The 13,093-nt window shown below is 50.9% G+C and overlaps 1 protein-coding gene across 1 annotated transcript in view; it reads left to right on the forward strand.

Moving 5' to 3' along the window:
- Positions 1-13,093, forward strand: part of UBASH3B (ubiquitin associated and SH3 domain containing B) — a 153,029-nt gene that overhangs the window by 117,300 nt on the left and 22,636 nt on the right. The window contains exons 2-6 of the mRNA XM_055548426.1: positions 173-226; positions 962-1,148; positions 2,646-2,844; positions 6,299-6,468; positions 11,073-11,281. Of these exons, the coding sequence (XP_055404401.1) occupies positions 173-226; positions 962-1,148; positions 2,646-2,844; positions 6,299-6,468; positions 11,073-11,281 (819 nt within the window). The remainder of the gene's footprint in view (positions 1-172; positions 227-961; positions 1,149-2,645; positions 2,845-6,298; positions 6,469-11,072; positions 11,282-13,093) is intronic.

Consider the following 13,093-nt stretch of genomic DNA (forward strand, 5'->3'; position numbering starts at 1 on the left):
GGTCCACAGGCTTTGCTGTGACCCCTGGGGGGACACCCTGCTGCAGGTGTCTCCCCCACACCCCTGAAGAGGCTTCACCATGCCTGCTTCACACCCAGCGTTGTCACTGTGGTGGGAAAAGCTGATAGGAGGTTAAAAATACTAACAATAGAAATCTGATTTCTCCTTCCAGACAAAAAGCCTTGGCATCCACGGGAGGAAGAAGTGTTCAGGCAGCATGTGACTGGTTGGTATAAAATAAATAAATTGAGCAAATAGCATGTAATTAATTCCGTGTGTGTGTGGTTGAGCAGGGATGTGCAGCCTGTCTCTAATGGACCCTTCCAATGGGGAGAGGAGGCCACGTGACAAGCCATTTGCCCCCTGAGCCCTGGCCCCAGAGTGTGCTTCCCTCAGAGCTGTTGAAAGAAATTCAGAGCATTTCCAAGACGCTGACTCTGTCATGATATTCACCCCTGCTCCCCACTCAGTCACTTAAAGATATGCTGTAGATACTGGACAAATCAGTTGACAAACATCCACTGACCTTCCAGAAGGATAGGACTAGCCAGGGCTGACCCCACAAAGCGGCCCCCTGAAGCTTCCCTTGTCTTCGGAGGCATGTGGGTTTAAGCATAGACTGAGCTGGAGGGACAGGCAGGCTGGACCGGTGCTGGTGGCCTAGGAAAGGATTTGGAGTTGATCCTCAATGCTTCCTGGAGAGGGTGGCCTTAGGATTTTGGGGGGGAGTTGTGGGATGCAAATGCCATAGGACAGGCAGGGGAAGAGATGTTGGTGCGTCTGAGAGTTGGTTACAAACTGTGCACTTCAGGAGGTAGATTTTTTAAAGTACAAAACCAAAGACCCTCTCGCTCGCAGTGCGTGACGGGTAGAAGCTGCAAAGGATGGATCTTGATTTCAGTTCTCCTTTGGCTTCCATGGTCCTCAAGTGAGGCCGGCTCGGCCCCCGTCTCTCTGGCAGGTTGTTCTCCCACGTCGGCGACCCCTTCCTGGATGACCCCCTGCCCCGGGAGTATGTCCTCTACCTCCGCCCCACCGGGCCCTTAGCGCAGAAGCTCTCCGACTTCTGGCAGCAGTCGAAGCAGATATGCGGCAAGAACAAGGCGCACAACATCTTCCCCCACATCACCCTCTGCCAATTCTTCATGGTGAGCCACAGCCCCCACCCCCCACCCCAGGGTGCCCACATCCCTTCGGCCCTGAGGGACTGGAGTCAAAGATGGGAGCCTCACAGGATGTTGGCAGAAACAGTCACAGCTCCAGAGAGGGATGAGCCTTGGGGGAGTCAGTGAGGTCGGCTGCTCACCCCAGTCGTCCTCCTCTCTTTATTTTGAGGATGGGGTGTGCAGCATGCAGGATCTTACCCCATCAGGGATTGAACCTGCACCCCCTGCAACAGAGGTGCAGATTCTTAACCACCGGACCACCAGGAAAGTCCCTTGTCCTCTTTCTAATATCTGCCAAGACCCGGGAGCACACCAGGTCTGGTGTAGCATCGTGGTGACCATGTGCTCCTCAGGACCCAGGGAACAAGCCTGACCTACTGCATGACCCACTGTTCTGGCAGCCGTGAGGGGAATGGGTTCTCTAACTTGGCTTCCCCTTGTCGATCGTCTCCCTCCCCTCTGACAAAGAAAGAGCAGGCGTTAGAAAGCTGGGGGTGAGAAATGTAATCTCTAGACGGGGAAGTGACTTTCACTTCCTGCACACTGTCTACAGGTTTTGCCACGTTAGAGGTCTTTCTAGAAATGGAAGGAGATACCTTTCTCCTGACATTGTTACCTGACCCATAATTCTAGCCTCATGAAGCTTAGGTAGTGACTGAATTAAATCCCTCTCATTCCAGTAAGTGTAAACACATTTCATCTCCTTTGGTTCTCTGCAGAGATGGAGAATAACGGATGTATCCAGCTATAGTCACGATAAGGCAGAATGATCACACTTTAAGACAATATGTTTTTCTAATATTTTGGGTGGTTTTTCCAGAATCTCATTCATATTCTCCATCCCCCACGCCCTTTTATAGGTGAAAATATGTTCCTAACACCCTGTCTTTCATCATTCACGCTGAAAATTAAAATGATGATCATTTCCTCTTAGTCACCCAGGATCTTTCTCAAAAGCACGTGGAGTTTGAGACACTCTCATTCTTTCTTCCAGCTCTCAGGGGGGTGGGGGTATAGGAGGAGGAGGATGTCACAACTCTTGGAGCCTCATTCTCCCCCAGTATTGTGGGGTAAAGGTGGCATCAGCTTTGGATCATTTAGGCTGAAGAGAAAAGGTGCAGATGATGCCAAACAATAGAAAATGCACAGCAACTTACCTTGGGGTGCTGCGCACTCTCCAGGCGTGTCCCTCATGCTCCATCTCTGCTGGGCCAGCCCTACTGCATTCTGGCAGGGCTCCGAGCACAGCATAGAGGAAGGGCATGGGGAGGGGGTCCATTGCCCTGGTTTAATCTACCCGCTGGATAATCCGTCTCCAGATAACTGGGAGGCTGCGGGTCTTCTCCCTCCTTGCAGACAGGAGCAATGGTTCCAGGGCTGCCTCCTCAGCCCCCACTGTTGGGCAGAGGATACAGAAGTTAAGCAGTGGCAGACACTGCCCCTTGGCTCTGAAAGAAGCGTCTTGTTTTTCCCCACCAGTGTGAGGACAGCAAGGTAGATGCCCTGGGGGAGGCCCTGCAGACCACCGTCAGCCGCTGGAGATGCAAGTTTTCAGCCCCGCTGCCCCTGGAGCTCTACACCTCCTCCAACTTCATCGGCCTCTTCGTGAAGGAAGACAGTGCAGAGGTCCTCAAGAAGTTTGCTGCCGACTTCGCAGCAGAAGCTGCCTCCAAAACTGGTGAGCCGCCAGCTGCCAGGCCAGCCAGCCCTGGGAATCAGGAAGTCAGGAAGGAAGGGGACAGAAAGTGATGGTGGAGTCGGGAGGTCCCGCAGGAATGGGCAGAATGTGACCAAGAAGACAGCCGTTTCCTGTGGACCCCACACCTCTTGCCCCTTTGAAAAACATTCAACTGCAGTTCTGCTGACCTCCTTGAGAGCAGGTGCGATGACACCCATGTTGAAGGCACGCAGATGACTGTTCCTATTGATCTGTAAGCGTGTTCTTTACAGCCCTGCCATCGGCTCCTCCCTTCAGTTCAGGAACGTTTTGCCTTTTTCTTTGTTTTTGGCTGCACCTCTTAGCCTTAAAGATCTTAGTTCCCCACTGGGGATTGAACCCAGGCCACAACAGTGAAAGCACTGAGTCCTAACCACCGGACCTCCAGGGAATTCCCAAGGAACCTTCTTTTCCTCCTCCCAACCCCCCTCGCAGGCAGGCGTTTATCTGGGTTGCCCTGTCCCCTCCATGAGGACCGAGGCCTTTGTTCAGGAGATCGCACAGCCCAGAGAGAAGAGGGGAACCACTTAGCATCCAGTAATAAATCCACTGAGCCAGTGACACCTTTCATTTGACTAGCTGAAGCCCGGTAGACAAGCCCCAAACGTTACCCCTTCACGATGCCACCTGCTCTTTGCATGGAAGGCCTCAGTTCAAGCCAGCAACCGAGGTTTACTGTCAAATGAATCTTCTTGGAAGGGTGCTCAGGATGTGTATCGACTCAACGGCAGGACAGCAGGCAGCACAGAGAGGGGACAGGAGACCAAGGTTTGCAGAGCCTTCCGGGTGACTGCAGGTGCAGACAGCTCACTGAGCTCCACAAGGGCTTCGCCTGCCATGGGCCGGACAGACAGACAGCGGCAGGGGGAGTTTACTCGCTCCCCTTAGAATGGAATCACAGTCAGCAGGTATTTACACCTACCGTTTGTTTCTCCGTGTGGAATGCAGCAGGGAAGAAGCAGTGGTTTCTCCCGGCAGAGGCATGCTTGGGAAACCCCATTCGTATAATGAGAGCTGTGAGGAGAGAGGCCAGTGTGCCCGGACGGGGTGGAGCAGGGCCCCCTTCACAGAGGAGAGGAGAGTCACCCCAGGAGGGTGTCGATCTCCTGCAGGAGGACAGCACAAGCACAGGCAGGGAGGAGCAGGGTGTTTGGGGGCAGCAGAGGGGACAGCGCCCTGACCAGAGCCGAGGCCGTGAGCGTGTGCCCACCGGCATCCTGGGTGTTGAGTGCGGAGCTGGCGGAGCTCCACCATGTGCTCCCTGGGCCCCTGGCCTTTGGCCTCCACCTCACCTGCCCATGTCCCTAGCTGGGGTTTTCATCCCCAGCTCAGGCCCTTTTGGGCCTCCCTGGTAGCTCAGCTGGTAAAGAATCCGCCTGCAATGTGGGAGACCTGGGTTTCATCCCTGGGTTGGAAAGATGCCCTGGAGAAGGGAATGGCTACCCACTTCAGTATTCTGGGCTGGAGAATTCCATGGACACAGGAACCTGGTGGGCTACAGTCCATGGGGTTGCAAAGAGTCAGACACAACTGAGCGACTTTCACTTCAGGCCCTTTTGCTCAGGGTCCTTCAGCAGAAAATCTCCAAACAGGGCCCAGGACTCTAGGAAGAGTGTGGTGAGGGCCCATTCTCAGTGAGCTCTGCACTCTCAGAAGGACCCAGGCCCTTAGGTCACCTCTGTGCGCTGGGAACCGGGTCTTCTTAGATCCCTACCCCACCCCCTCACCCCCCAGGGCTCATCTCTGCTGACTTGGGTGGAGCCTGCCCGCTTCACAGACACTTAATGTTTCAGACAAATGGCATCATCGGCAGATTATTTCCTGTTCCCATCCCTCCACCTCAGGGAAACAGCTCTTTTTCATCCCACAGTAGCTGTTGTCAAAACCACTAAAACTCCCACAAGAACCAAGTCTGATGTTGTAGCCACAAAATCCCAGTCCCTCCCAAATGAGTAAACCAGGTCTCGGCCAGGACGCGGCTGATTTATAAAGCGCATATGGTGGGCCCTTGCTGGCTTTCCTGCCAGGAAGGGGGCAAACCAGCTCCCCCCCAAATCCCTGACCCATCTCCCCAGGAACGGGCCTGCCAGGCTGGCATCTCAGCCCTGGTGCTGCCCCCTGGTGGTGATTCAGAGAACTGGCTGGCCCTGCCTCAGCCACTGGCCCAGCCTGGACAGGTCTTTAGAAATTGTGCCTTGGTATTCAGAGGTGTGGCAGACCCAGCTTCCACCAGTGAGTGAGTAGATGAAGTGTCATCCATCATCCTTAGTGGTTTAGGGAGATTGATTTGTGTGTATTGACTCATTTAACAAATACTGAAAGTCCACAGGGGTGCCTGCTGAGCGAGAGGAGGGGTGCTTGTAATATACAAACAAGACACAGAGCCCTCACCTCAAGGGCTTTTATACCAAAGATACACAGTGCAGTATAACAGAAAAAGTACTCAAAGCCACCGACCCAGGGACGATCCCTGGTTGGGGAACTAACTCCTGCATGCCACACAGCATGGCCAAAACCCCCGAGACCCAAATCTACTTGGATCTGTGTGACTAGAGCAAGCCCCTTGATTTCTGGAATTCCCTTCTGTCATATCTTCTTCAGTGTTCTAACTTGGACAGTAAATGACTCTCCCCAACTGAAAACACATATGAAAGACAAAAGGCATTGCCTTGTGTAGGTAGGCTGGTTTCTTTTGTTTTTTTCAGGGTGTCTTAGATAGTCTGCATACTTGAAACCTAGGGCTCTTAATCGGGTGATTTTGCGGCCCTCCCCCCCGCCTCCCCAGTACACTTGGCAGTCTCTGCAGTCATGTTTGCTTGTCACAACTTTGGGGGTGCTACTGGCATCTGGTGGGTGGGGGCCAGGGATGCAGCTAAAGACCCAATAATGCACAAGACATCCCTGCTACGAAGAATAATCTGGCCCAAAATGACATTGAGAAACCCTGTTTTAAACTTTGAAAGTAATCCATCTTTCCCCTCCATTTCTCCATCAGAGCCACCCAGAAGCTGAAAGACTTGATTTCAAAACGAAGACAATTCAGCTTTGGGAGTCTCAGGATGACAAAATTTGCTCCATACTTAGCTCATCCCTTTAGGTCTCGATTTCCTCATCTGAATGGTGGGGCCAGAGATACTCATCTGGATTTGTTGTGAGCAGCCAGCAATCAAAACGATTGCCTCTCAGCTGATCCAGAAAAGCCAGACACGTAGCTGTTTCTCTCTTGGACTGTGGGTGGTTACATCCCCACCCACTCTTATTCAGCTGCCGAGAAGGAGAGAAACAGCTTTTGTCTGACCAAGGGGCTCCCTCCTCTACTTGTTGGGAAGCAGTTTTATCAGGGCATCATTCTGTGTTCCTCCTCGTGTCTCCACCATTGCAATGCACCAACTGCCTGTCTCCTCCCTTCCTCTAGAAGTGCACGTGGAACCCCACAAGAAGCAGCTGCATGTGACCCTGGCTTACCACTTCCAAGCCAGCCACCTGCCCACCCTGGAGAAGCTCGCCCAGAACATCGACGTCAAACTGGGATGTGACTGGGTGGCCACCATATTCTCCCGGGATATCCGATTTGCTAACCACGAGGTAACATCTCACGGGGGCTCCTGCCCCTGCTGGGGGTGCCGGGCACCATCAGCACCAGCAGCACTTGCTGCTGAGAGGAGACAGACACCCGGGGAAAGCAGTGGGGTCAGCTCTGGACCAGGAGTCAGCTGGCCTGGGATTTCATCCAAGCACTGGCTGGCTTACTGGGAATCTGTGCATCTCACATCTCTGGGTCCCATGTGGCTGAGCTGTGTAATATTCCCCACTGTTCTGTCTGCCCTGCCAACCTTAAACTGGAATAGGATAGAAATGAAACAGAATAGATAGAAAAGCATGTTGGTAAATTTTAAAATATTCTATCTGTTCATGGGATGAATAGGTAGAAGACATCACCCTGATCTTAGGTGAGAAAGATAGCTAAATACACAAGAAAATCTGTGAACACATAGTTAACAGGTATTTCCTGTGGCATGCACGTTACCCTGGAACATACTAAAATTTTAAAATGTCCTCTGCTCAAGGAGTTTGAGCCCAGTGGGGAAGAGAGAACAGATGCATATGAAATGAAGGCACGGACCAAATATCAGGAGTGTGTGTGTGCATCACATAGGAGGCATAAGAGGGACAGGCGGAACCACTGGCACGGTGCTGGCATCCTTCTTTTGAGGGAACCCACATTGCTTTCCAGCATCAGCATGTGCCACCTCTAAAGAGTCTTGCTGTCCTTTTTCTCCTGAACGAGAAGCTGAGACATGGGGATTCAGTGACTGGTCCAAAGCTAAAGAGCAACTTAGGACCAGAACCGAAGCCGAAAGCCAGAGGTTCTGATCAGTAAAGATGGGCAACCCACCTAAAAAGAGACCAGAGTCTGCAAAAATTGTCCTCCGGTTTAACTACATTTGTGAAACATAATTTATTTCCTAGTTTTTCAGCAGCAAAAGAACTGATATTTTTGTTTATAGACTTTTAACATCCTTTAGACATTTAAAAAAAAAAAATTATGAAGAGATTCAGGGTCTGGGTTAGGCGACCTCATTGTTGATTTGAATGTGGTGGGAAGAGCCAGCCCCTGATTGAGGTCTGTGGGGTCCGAGAGGGTCAGGGATATGCAGCTTTGTCTGGCTCTGCTGATGGGACCATCAAGTCCTCCTTCCAAGTCATTTGATGCAAGTTTCTGTAAAGATACAGCAAGGAGACTGAGCTTAGCCTTCCTTCAAAATTCTGGCGTCTCCTGGAATAGCTTAGCGTGAGCCCTAAGTAGAACAAAAGAGGTGTGGCTGAATGGATCCCTTCCGAGGGCAGGGGAAAAACTGTCAAGGATGGCATGCCAATGGGCTGTGAGAAGTCACCTTTCGAAGAGAAGGGAGGTGGCGATGGAATTTTCCAAGGAGTATCTTCTAATCAACAGTGCCCTCCAGTTAACTCAGAGGGTAATTGCTTTTCTGCCTGACCCACATTCTGCTCAATTGGCACCGAGGGAATGAGGCAGCTAGTGTCCACAGGAATTATTTTCTAAAAATAACATGGCCTCTTTTTATCTCTTATTTGTAAAAGCTCATTTATTACTGCTCCTCCTGATCAAGTTCTCCCTCCAGGGTCATCTGGCTTTACCTGAGCCCCGTGCATATATAAACTTCACCTTGCCTTCTACCTCCTCCTGTGCTCAGGAGGCAGGATTGAGTGATCGGTCCAGCGAGGTAACAGATGTCCAGACAAGGCGAGTGGTTTAGGCGAGGACAGTCAGCAGGTGATGCCTAGGAATCCTCCGAGATCTCACCCCCTGCTGTTCAGGCGCTGACTTCTTGTGGGCTTGCACGTGCCTGCTTGTGCTGCACACCGTCTCTTCCACGTTCAGTGTGCCATGCTAGTTTTATGTGCCAAACACTGGAAATTTAGAGGAAGGACAGAGTTCTAGAAAAAGCATAGATTTTGGAGTCTAGCACACACGGCTTCAAATCCTGACTCCCTATTTTCGCAGTAGTTAGATTCGCTTTTACAACTTCTAGACAGTAAGCCAGTCCTTGGTCCTCTTGGGCGCAAAACAGTGATGACATTTTGCTAGACCGTTGGTATGGACTAGAGGGCCTCCCGTAGGCGAGGTTGCAGCAGCAACAACAAAACTGCCACAGCTGTAAAAAGGGCTTCAAAGGCAAAGAGGGTCAGTTCCTATCATCACGAAGGGCTGTACCTGCCCTTCCCAGGGGAGCAAACTTTGAGCTTAGTCCCCAAGTAGGAAGGGAGGAAAACATACTTGAAATAGACTCAAGAATTCTTACAAGTAGATGCTAGACATAAGAGAGTAAGGATCAGGTAGGACAAAACTTGGAGAAGGGAATGGCAACCCACTCTGGTGTCCTCGCCTGGAGAATCCCACGGGCAGAGGAGCCTGGTGTGGGCTACAGTCCATGGACTTGGAAAGAGTCAGACGCAACTGAGTGACTAACACGTTCAGGACAAAACTAGGCAGTGTGTCCTGAGATCTCCCAAACTTGGGCTGACTTTTGCATGCCGTGTGGTTTCAGTGAGCAGGAAAGAACTATGGGGACCTGAGCACTGGTTATAATCTGAGATTTGCTGCAGTACATTGATTTTCCTTATTGCTTATTCAGTAAGTCAAAGCTCCTTGTTGTCCAACTGCTCTCTGCCTAGGAGTTGTCCCTTCTGCCCCTTTCTGTACCTCGACCTCCCTGGGATCTCCTAGAGCCAGAAGACTCACCCCCAAGTGAAAGGAGGGATGAGATCTTCTCTGTCATTTTTGAGTTTCTCAAAGGAAAGGCCTGTCACTGAGTCAGAGGCATCATTACCCAAGACTGTGCTGCCCTTGAGCATCTAAGGAACCTGAGTTTAGACTTGTTCCCTGTGACTCGGTGCCTCTCTCCACCCTGTTCCAGGAAAAGGAGCATTGCTTCTGGTGTCTCATCACATACCTAGCTTAGAGATTTAAGTGGTTGTTTGTGAATTTTTTTCTTTTTCCTTAAGCTGTTTTTTAACAATCCAGCAACAAAACCTTCCTGGTTCATTTGGAAATGTGACTTGAGTATGTATCTGGCAGAGGAGTAGGGAGGCGACAGGATGGAAGAAGATCTGGAGCCGATAGATGCTAGAGTGAGGATTCAGAGAGGAAGTGGGTACCCTAAATAAAAGGGATGTCAGAAATCCAGTGAGGCAGTCGAGTTCTGTGCATTATCACTTTCATTCTCTGGGGGGGGGGAATCATTTTCACTGGCTCTTCTTGTTAAGAGATTTCCGGAAGGAAATTCTTTATGACATGTCTGATGGATATCCTTGACCCCAGGGAGCTGATTAGCTCACAGGCCTACCTAACATAGGCTTTGGGGGTTAGCATCAGCTTGATGGAAAAATAACCCCTTGAAAGCCAGGTGTCATGGTTCCATAGAAATAGTTACACCTCTTCTGTGTACCAGAGTCCTCAGGAGTTTTCTTAGATTGTCTCATTTAACTTTTATAGTCCAAGTATTATTTTACAGATGAGAAAATGAAATGGTAGCCACTCAGTCATGTCCAATTCTTTGCAATCCCATGGACTGTAGCCCACCAGGTTAGTCTGTCCATGGGATTCTCCAAGCAAGAATACTGGAGTGGGTTCCCATGCCCTCCTCCAAGGGATCTTCTTGACCCAGGGTTTGAACCTGGATCTCCAGCATTGCAGGCAGATTCTTGACCGTCTGAGCCACCAGGGAAGCCCCTGCAGATGAGAAATAACAGAGGCCAAAGTTAAAAACCCATACGTGGGAACCAGAATACTTAGCTTTCCTCTGGTGGCTTCAGGATTGAAGGAAAAGCTGATAAATCAGCTCCGTCTTAGTGTCCCCTTATGAAACACACAGAAAAATATTTTCCTTAGTATTGAGGTCTCCTGCTGTTAACAGAAAAGTAGTAAAATATTAATAGATGTTTTCCAAAGTATCTTCGTACCTCTGCCTGTGAGGCAAAAAAAATAAGGAGGCAAAATATGGAATAAATCAGACGAGTGACATGGCCTCGGGTTGGCCCAAGGGGCTTTCTCTGAGCCCAAAGAGGGAACACGTGGTCTCCACCTATTGACTGACAAGAGCTGGTTACACACAGGACGCTGATGGCTGTGAAAGGTATTTTTCTTTCGAGGGCTTTGTTAAACATGGAGGTTTAAAGAAAGCTCTTTGAAGGCAGGACCATGTCTTATTTGAGCCACTCAGTTACATGGAGAGGAGACATTTCGTCCCCAAAGCCTTCCTAGCAGAGTCTCTCATCTGGGTGTTGGTGACATTGCATGGAAGACTCCTTCCCATGAGCTGTGTGTCCGGGGACTCTTACGGCATCAATGTGACAGACAGAGCAGGGAAAACGAGGTTCAGACCCGTCTGTAAAGCAGTTTACTGGAGAACCTGCAGGTTTTCATATGAATTTATAAAAGCCATGTCTTTTGAAGCAAAGCTATGCCTGAAGGAAAGTCTGGAACCAGCCAGAAGCACTAGCACCTCCTGAGAGGAGAAGAAACGCCTTCTGATCTGAATCCAGATCTACTCGGAGCCTGCAGACCCCAGAGGTGCCTGTGAACGTGAGCAGAGCACACAGGCGGGCCCTGAGTGCCCAGCAGAGCTGGTCAGGTGTGGGCCTCACGCCTCCCTCTCCCCCTTTTCCAGACATTACAGGTGATCTACCCGTACACCCCGCAGAATGACGACGAGCTGGAGCTGGTCCCCGGGGACTTCATCTTCATGTCGCCCATGGAGCAGACCAGCACCAGCGAGGGCTGGATCTATGGCACATCCCTGACCACGGGCTGCTCTGGACTCCTGCCGGAGAACTACATCACCAAGGCCGACGAGTGCAGCACCTGGATATTTCATGGGTGAGCCCATGCCGGGCTCTCTGCCTGCTGCTTTTGGAAGGACACTGTGGCCCTTGAGGAGGTGGTGGGACACGCAGGGTGGCAGTAGCAGCATGTGGAGTCCAGCGCTCTGGGTCCCAGACGTTCAGGGAAGGGCGGAGCTGGGGCCTGGGAAGAGTGGGAGACGGCATGCCCTGCTTTACCCTACCTGCCACGACGGCTGGAACATCTGTCAGGATTCTCCATCAGAGACTAAACAGGCTGCTTAGGGGACATCTCTTCTGGCCTCAGTGTGGGTCATCTCACCATCGAGTCTTTATGGCTTTGGGGCTTCTGTCCACTTTGTCCCAGGTCATTGTACAGACTCCCCAGAGAAACAGGACAGATTCTCACTATGCCAGCCAGCCAGTAGTGAACAGGTTTGCCAAGGTCAGGGGACCTAACCACCTAAGCCAGTCCTCAGACCTGGCATATGAATGCCTAGATGACAGAGACCATTTCTATGGAAATGGGTAACCTCCAGAGGCTGAGAAAGGCAGGCGGTCCCTTCCCCACCCAGGTCTTCTGTGGAGTGCCCCCAGACCAGCCTGCTCCCACGTTGAGAGTGGCCTGTGTTGTATGGCCAGCTTTGTCCTGATAGGTGCCTTCTGTTCCTCTTTTACGTTTCTTAATCCGAGCAGTTCAGAGCCAGCGCTTCCCTGGTGCATTTTGGGCATCTGGCCAGGGCGTGTGTGCTGGTTTGTCTCCCTCCCTCTTGTTCTTGCCATGTGCCAACGTGGCTGAGAGCCGGACGCTCTGAACACCAGCTGCATGCTGTGCAACATTGTTATTACTGTCAGAAAAGAGAAGCAGAGACGGGCAATTTCACTGAGTGTTTTGCCTAAAGGCAGAAAAGAAAAGACAGTCCCCTCCCCTGATTAGCAGCGGGCAAATCACAAAACCAATGATGAGAAAGAGTATCTTCTTCCCTAATAACCCTCTCCAGCAAGCCTCCCTCTTCCTTCCCACCCCCAGCCCATGAAAATCCAGCATTTTGTAGCTCAGAATGGAAGGTCAAAGCTGCCTCGTGTTCCCCAGACCATTGCTTCTTCAGAAGTGTTTCTTTGTTGGGTTTCCAAAGTCACCATTGTTTTTTGTTTGGTTGGTTGGGCTTTGTTTTGGCCATGCCATGTAGCATGTGGGATCTTAGTTCCCCAACCAGGGATCGAGCTCCTGTCCCACCGCCTGAATCCAGGAAGCTCAGAGTCTTAACCCCTGGACCGCCAGGGAAGTCCCCAAAGTAACCATTTTATGCCTATAAAAAAACAAGTGAAGCACAGTATTTGTGAAGAAACGTAATCAAAAGATTTGATGATATCCAGCTCCCAGATCATTCTTACCAGTAGGGCTCGCTGTGGAAGGAGTACATGCAGGGGGATTCCTGCTGGCCTCGTGCAGGTCTCTGTATCAAGACCGCTCCTGCCGGGGCCAGAGCTCAGCCGAAGCAGGGGCAGCCTCAGCGTCCAGTCCACGGACCACAGGAGGCTAGTGTGTCACTTCCCTTTATTTTGGGAACTATGTCTGAAATTTCACTATCAGCTTCCACAGCCAACCCGGCTGAGAATGGGGACATACTAAGTATTAGGTGTTAGGGTGCCATAATTACGAATTTGAGTTTTTATTCTAGTAGTCTTAAATTCAAATCCTAACTCTCCATGCACCAGCTGTGTGACCTTGGCCAAGTTGCATGACCTCTCTGAGCCTCAGTTTGCTAATCTATGAAATGAAGATAACAATTGCATTTCCCTCATAGGTATCTGTGAACACTGCTTCTTAGGGATCAGTGCCATGTAT

The sequence above is a fragment of the Bubalus kerabau genome, chromosome 15 (genome assembly GCF_029407905.1).
Source record: "Bubalus kerabau isolate K-KA32 ecotype Philippines breed swamp buffalo chromosome 15, PCC_UOA_SB_1v2, whole genome shotgun sequence".
NCBI lineage: Eukaryota > Metazoa > Chordata > Mammalia > Artiodactyla > Bovidae > Bubalus > Bubalus kerabau.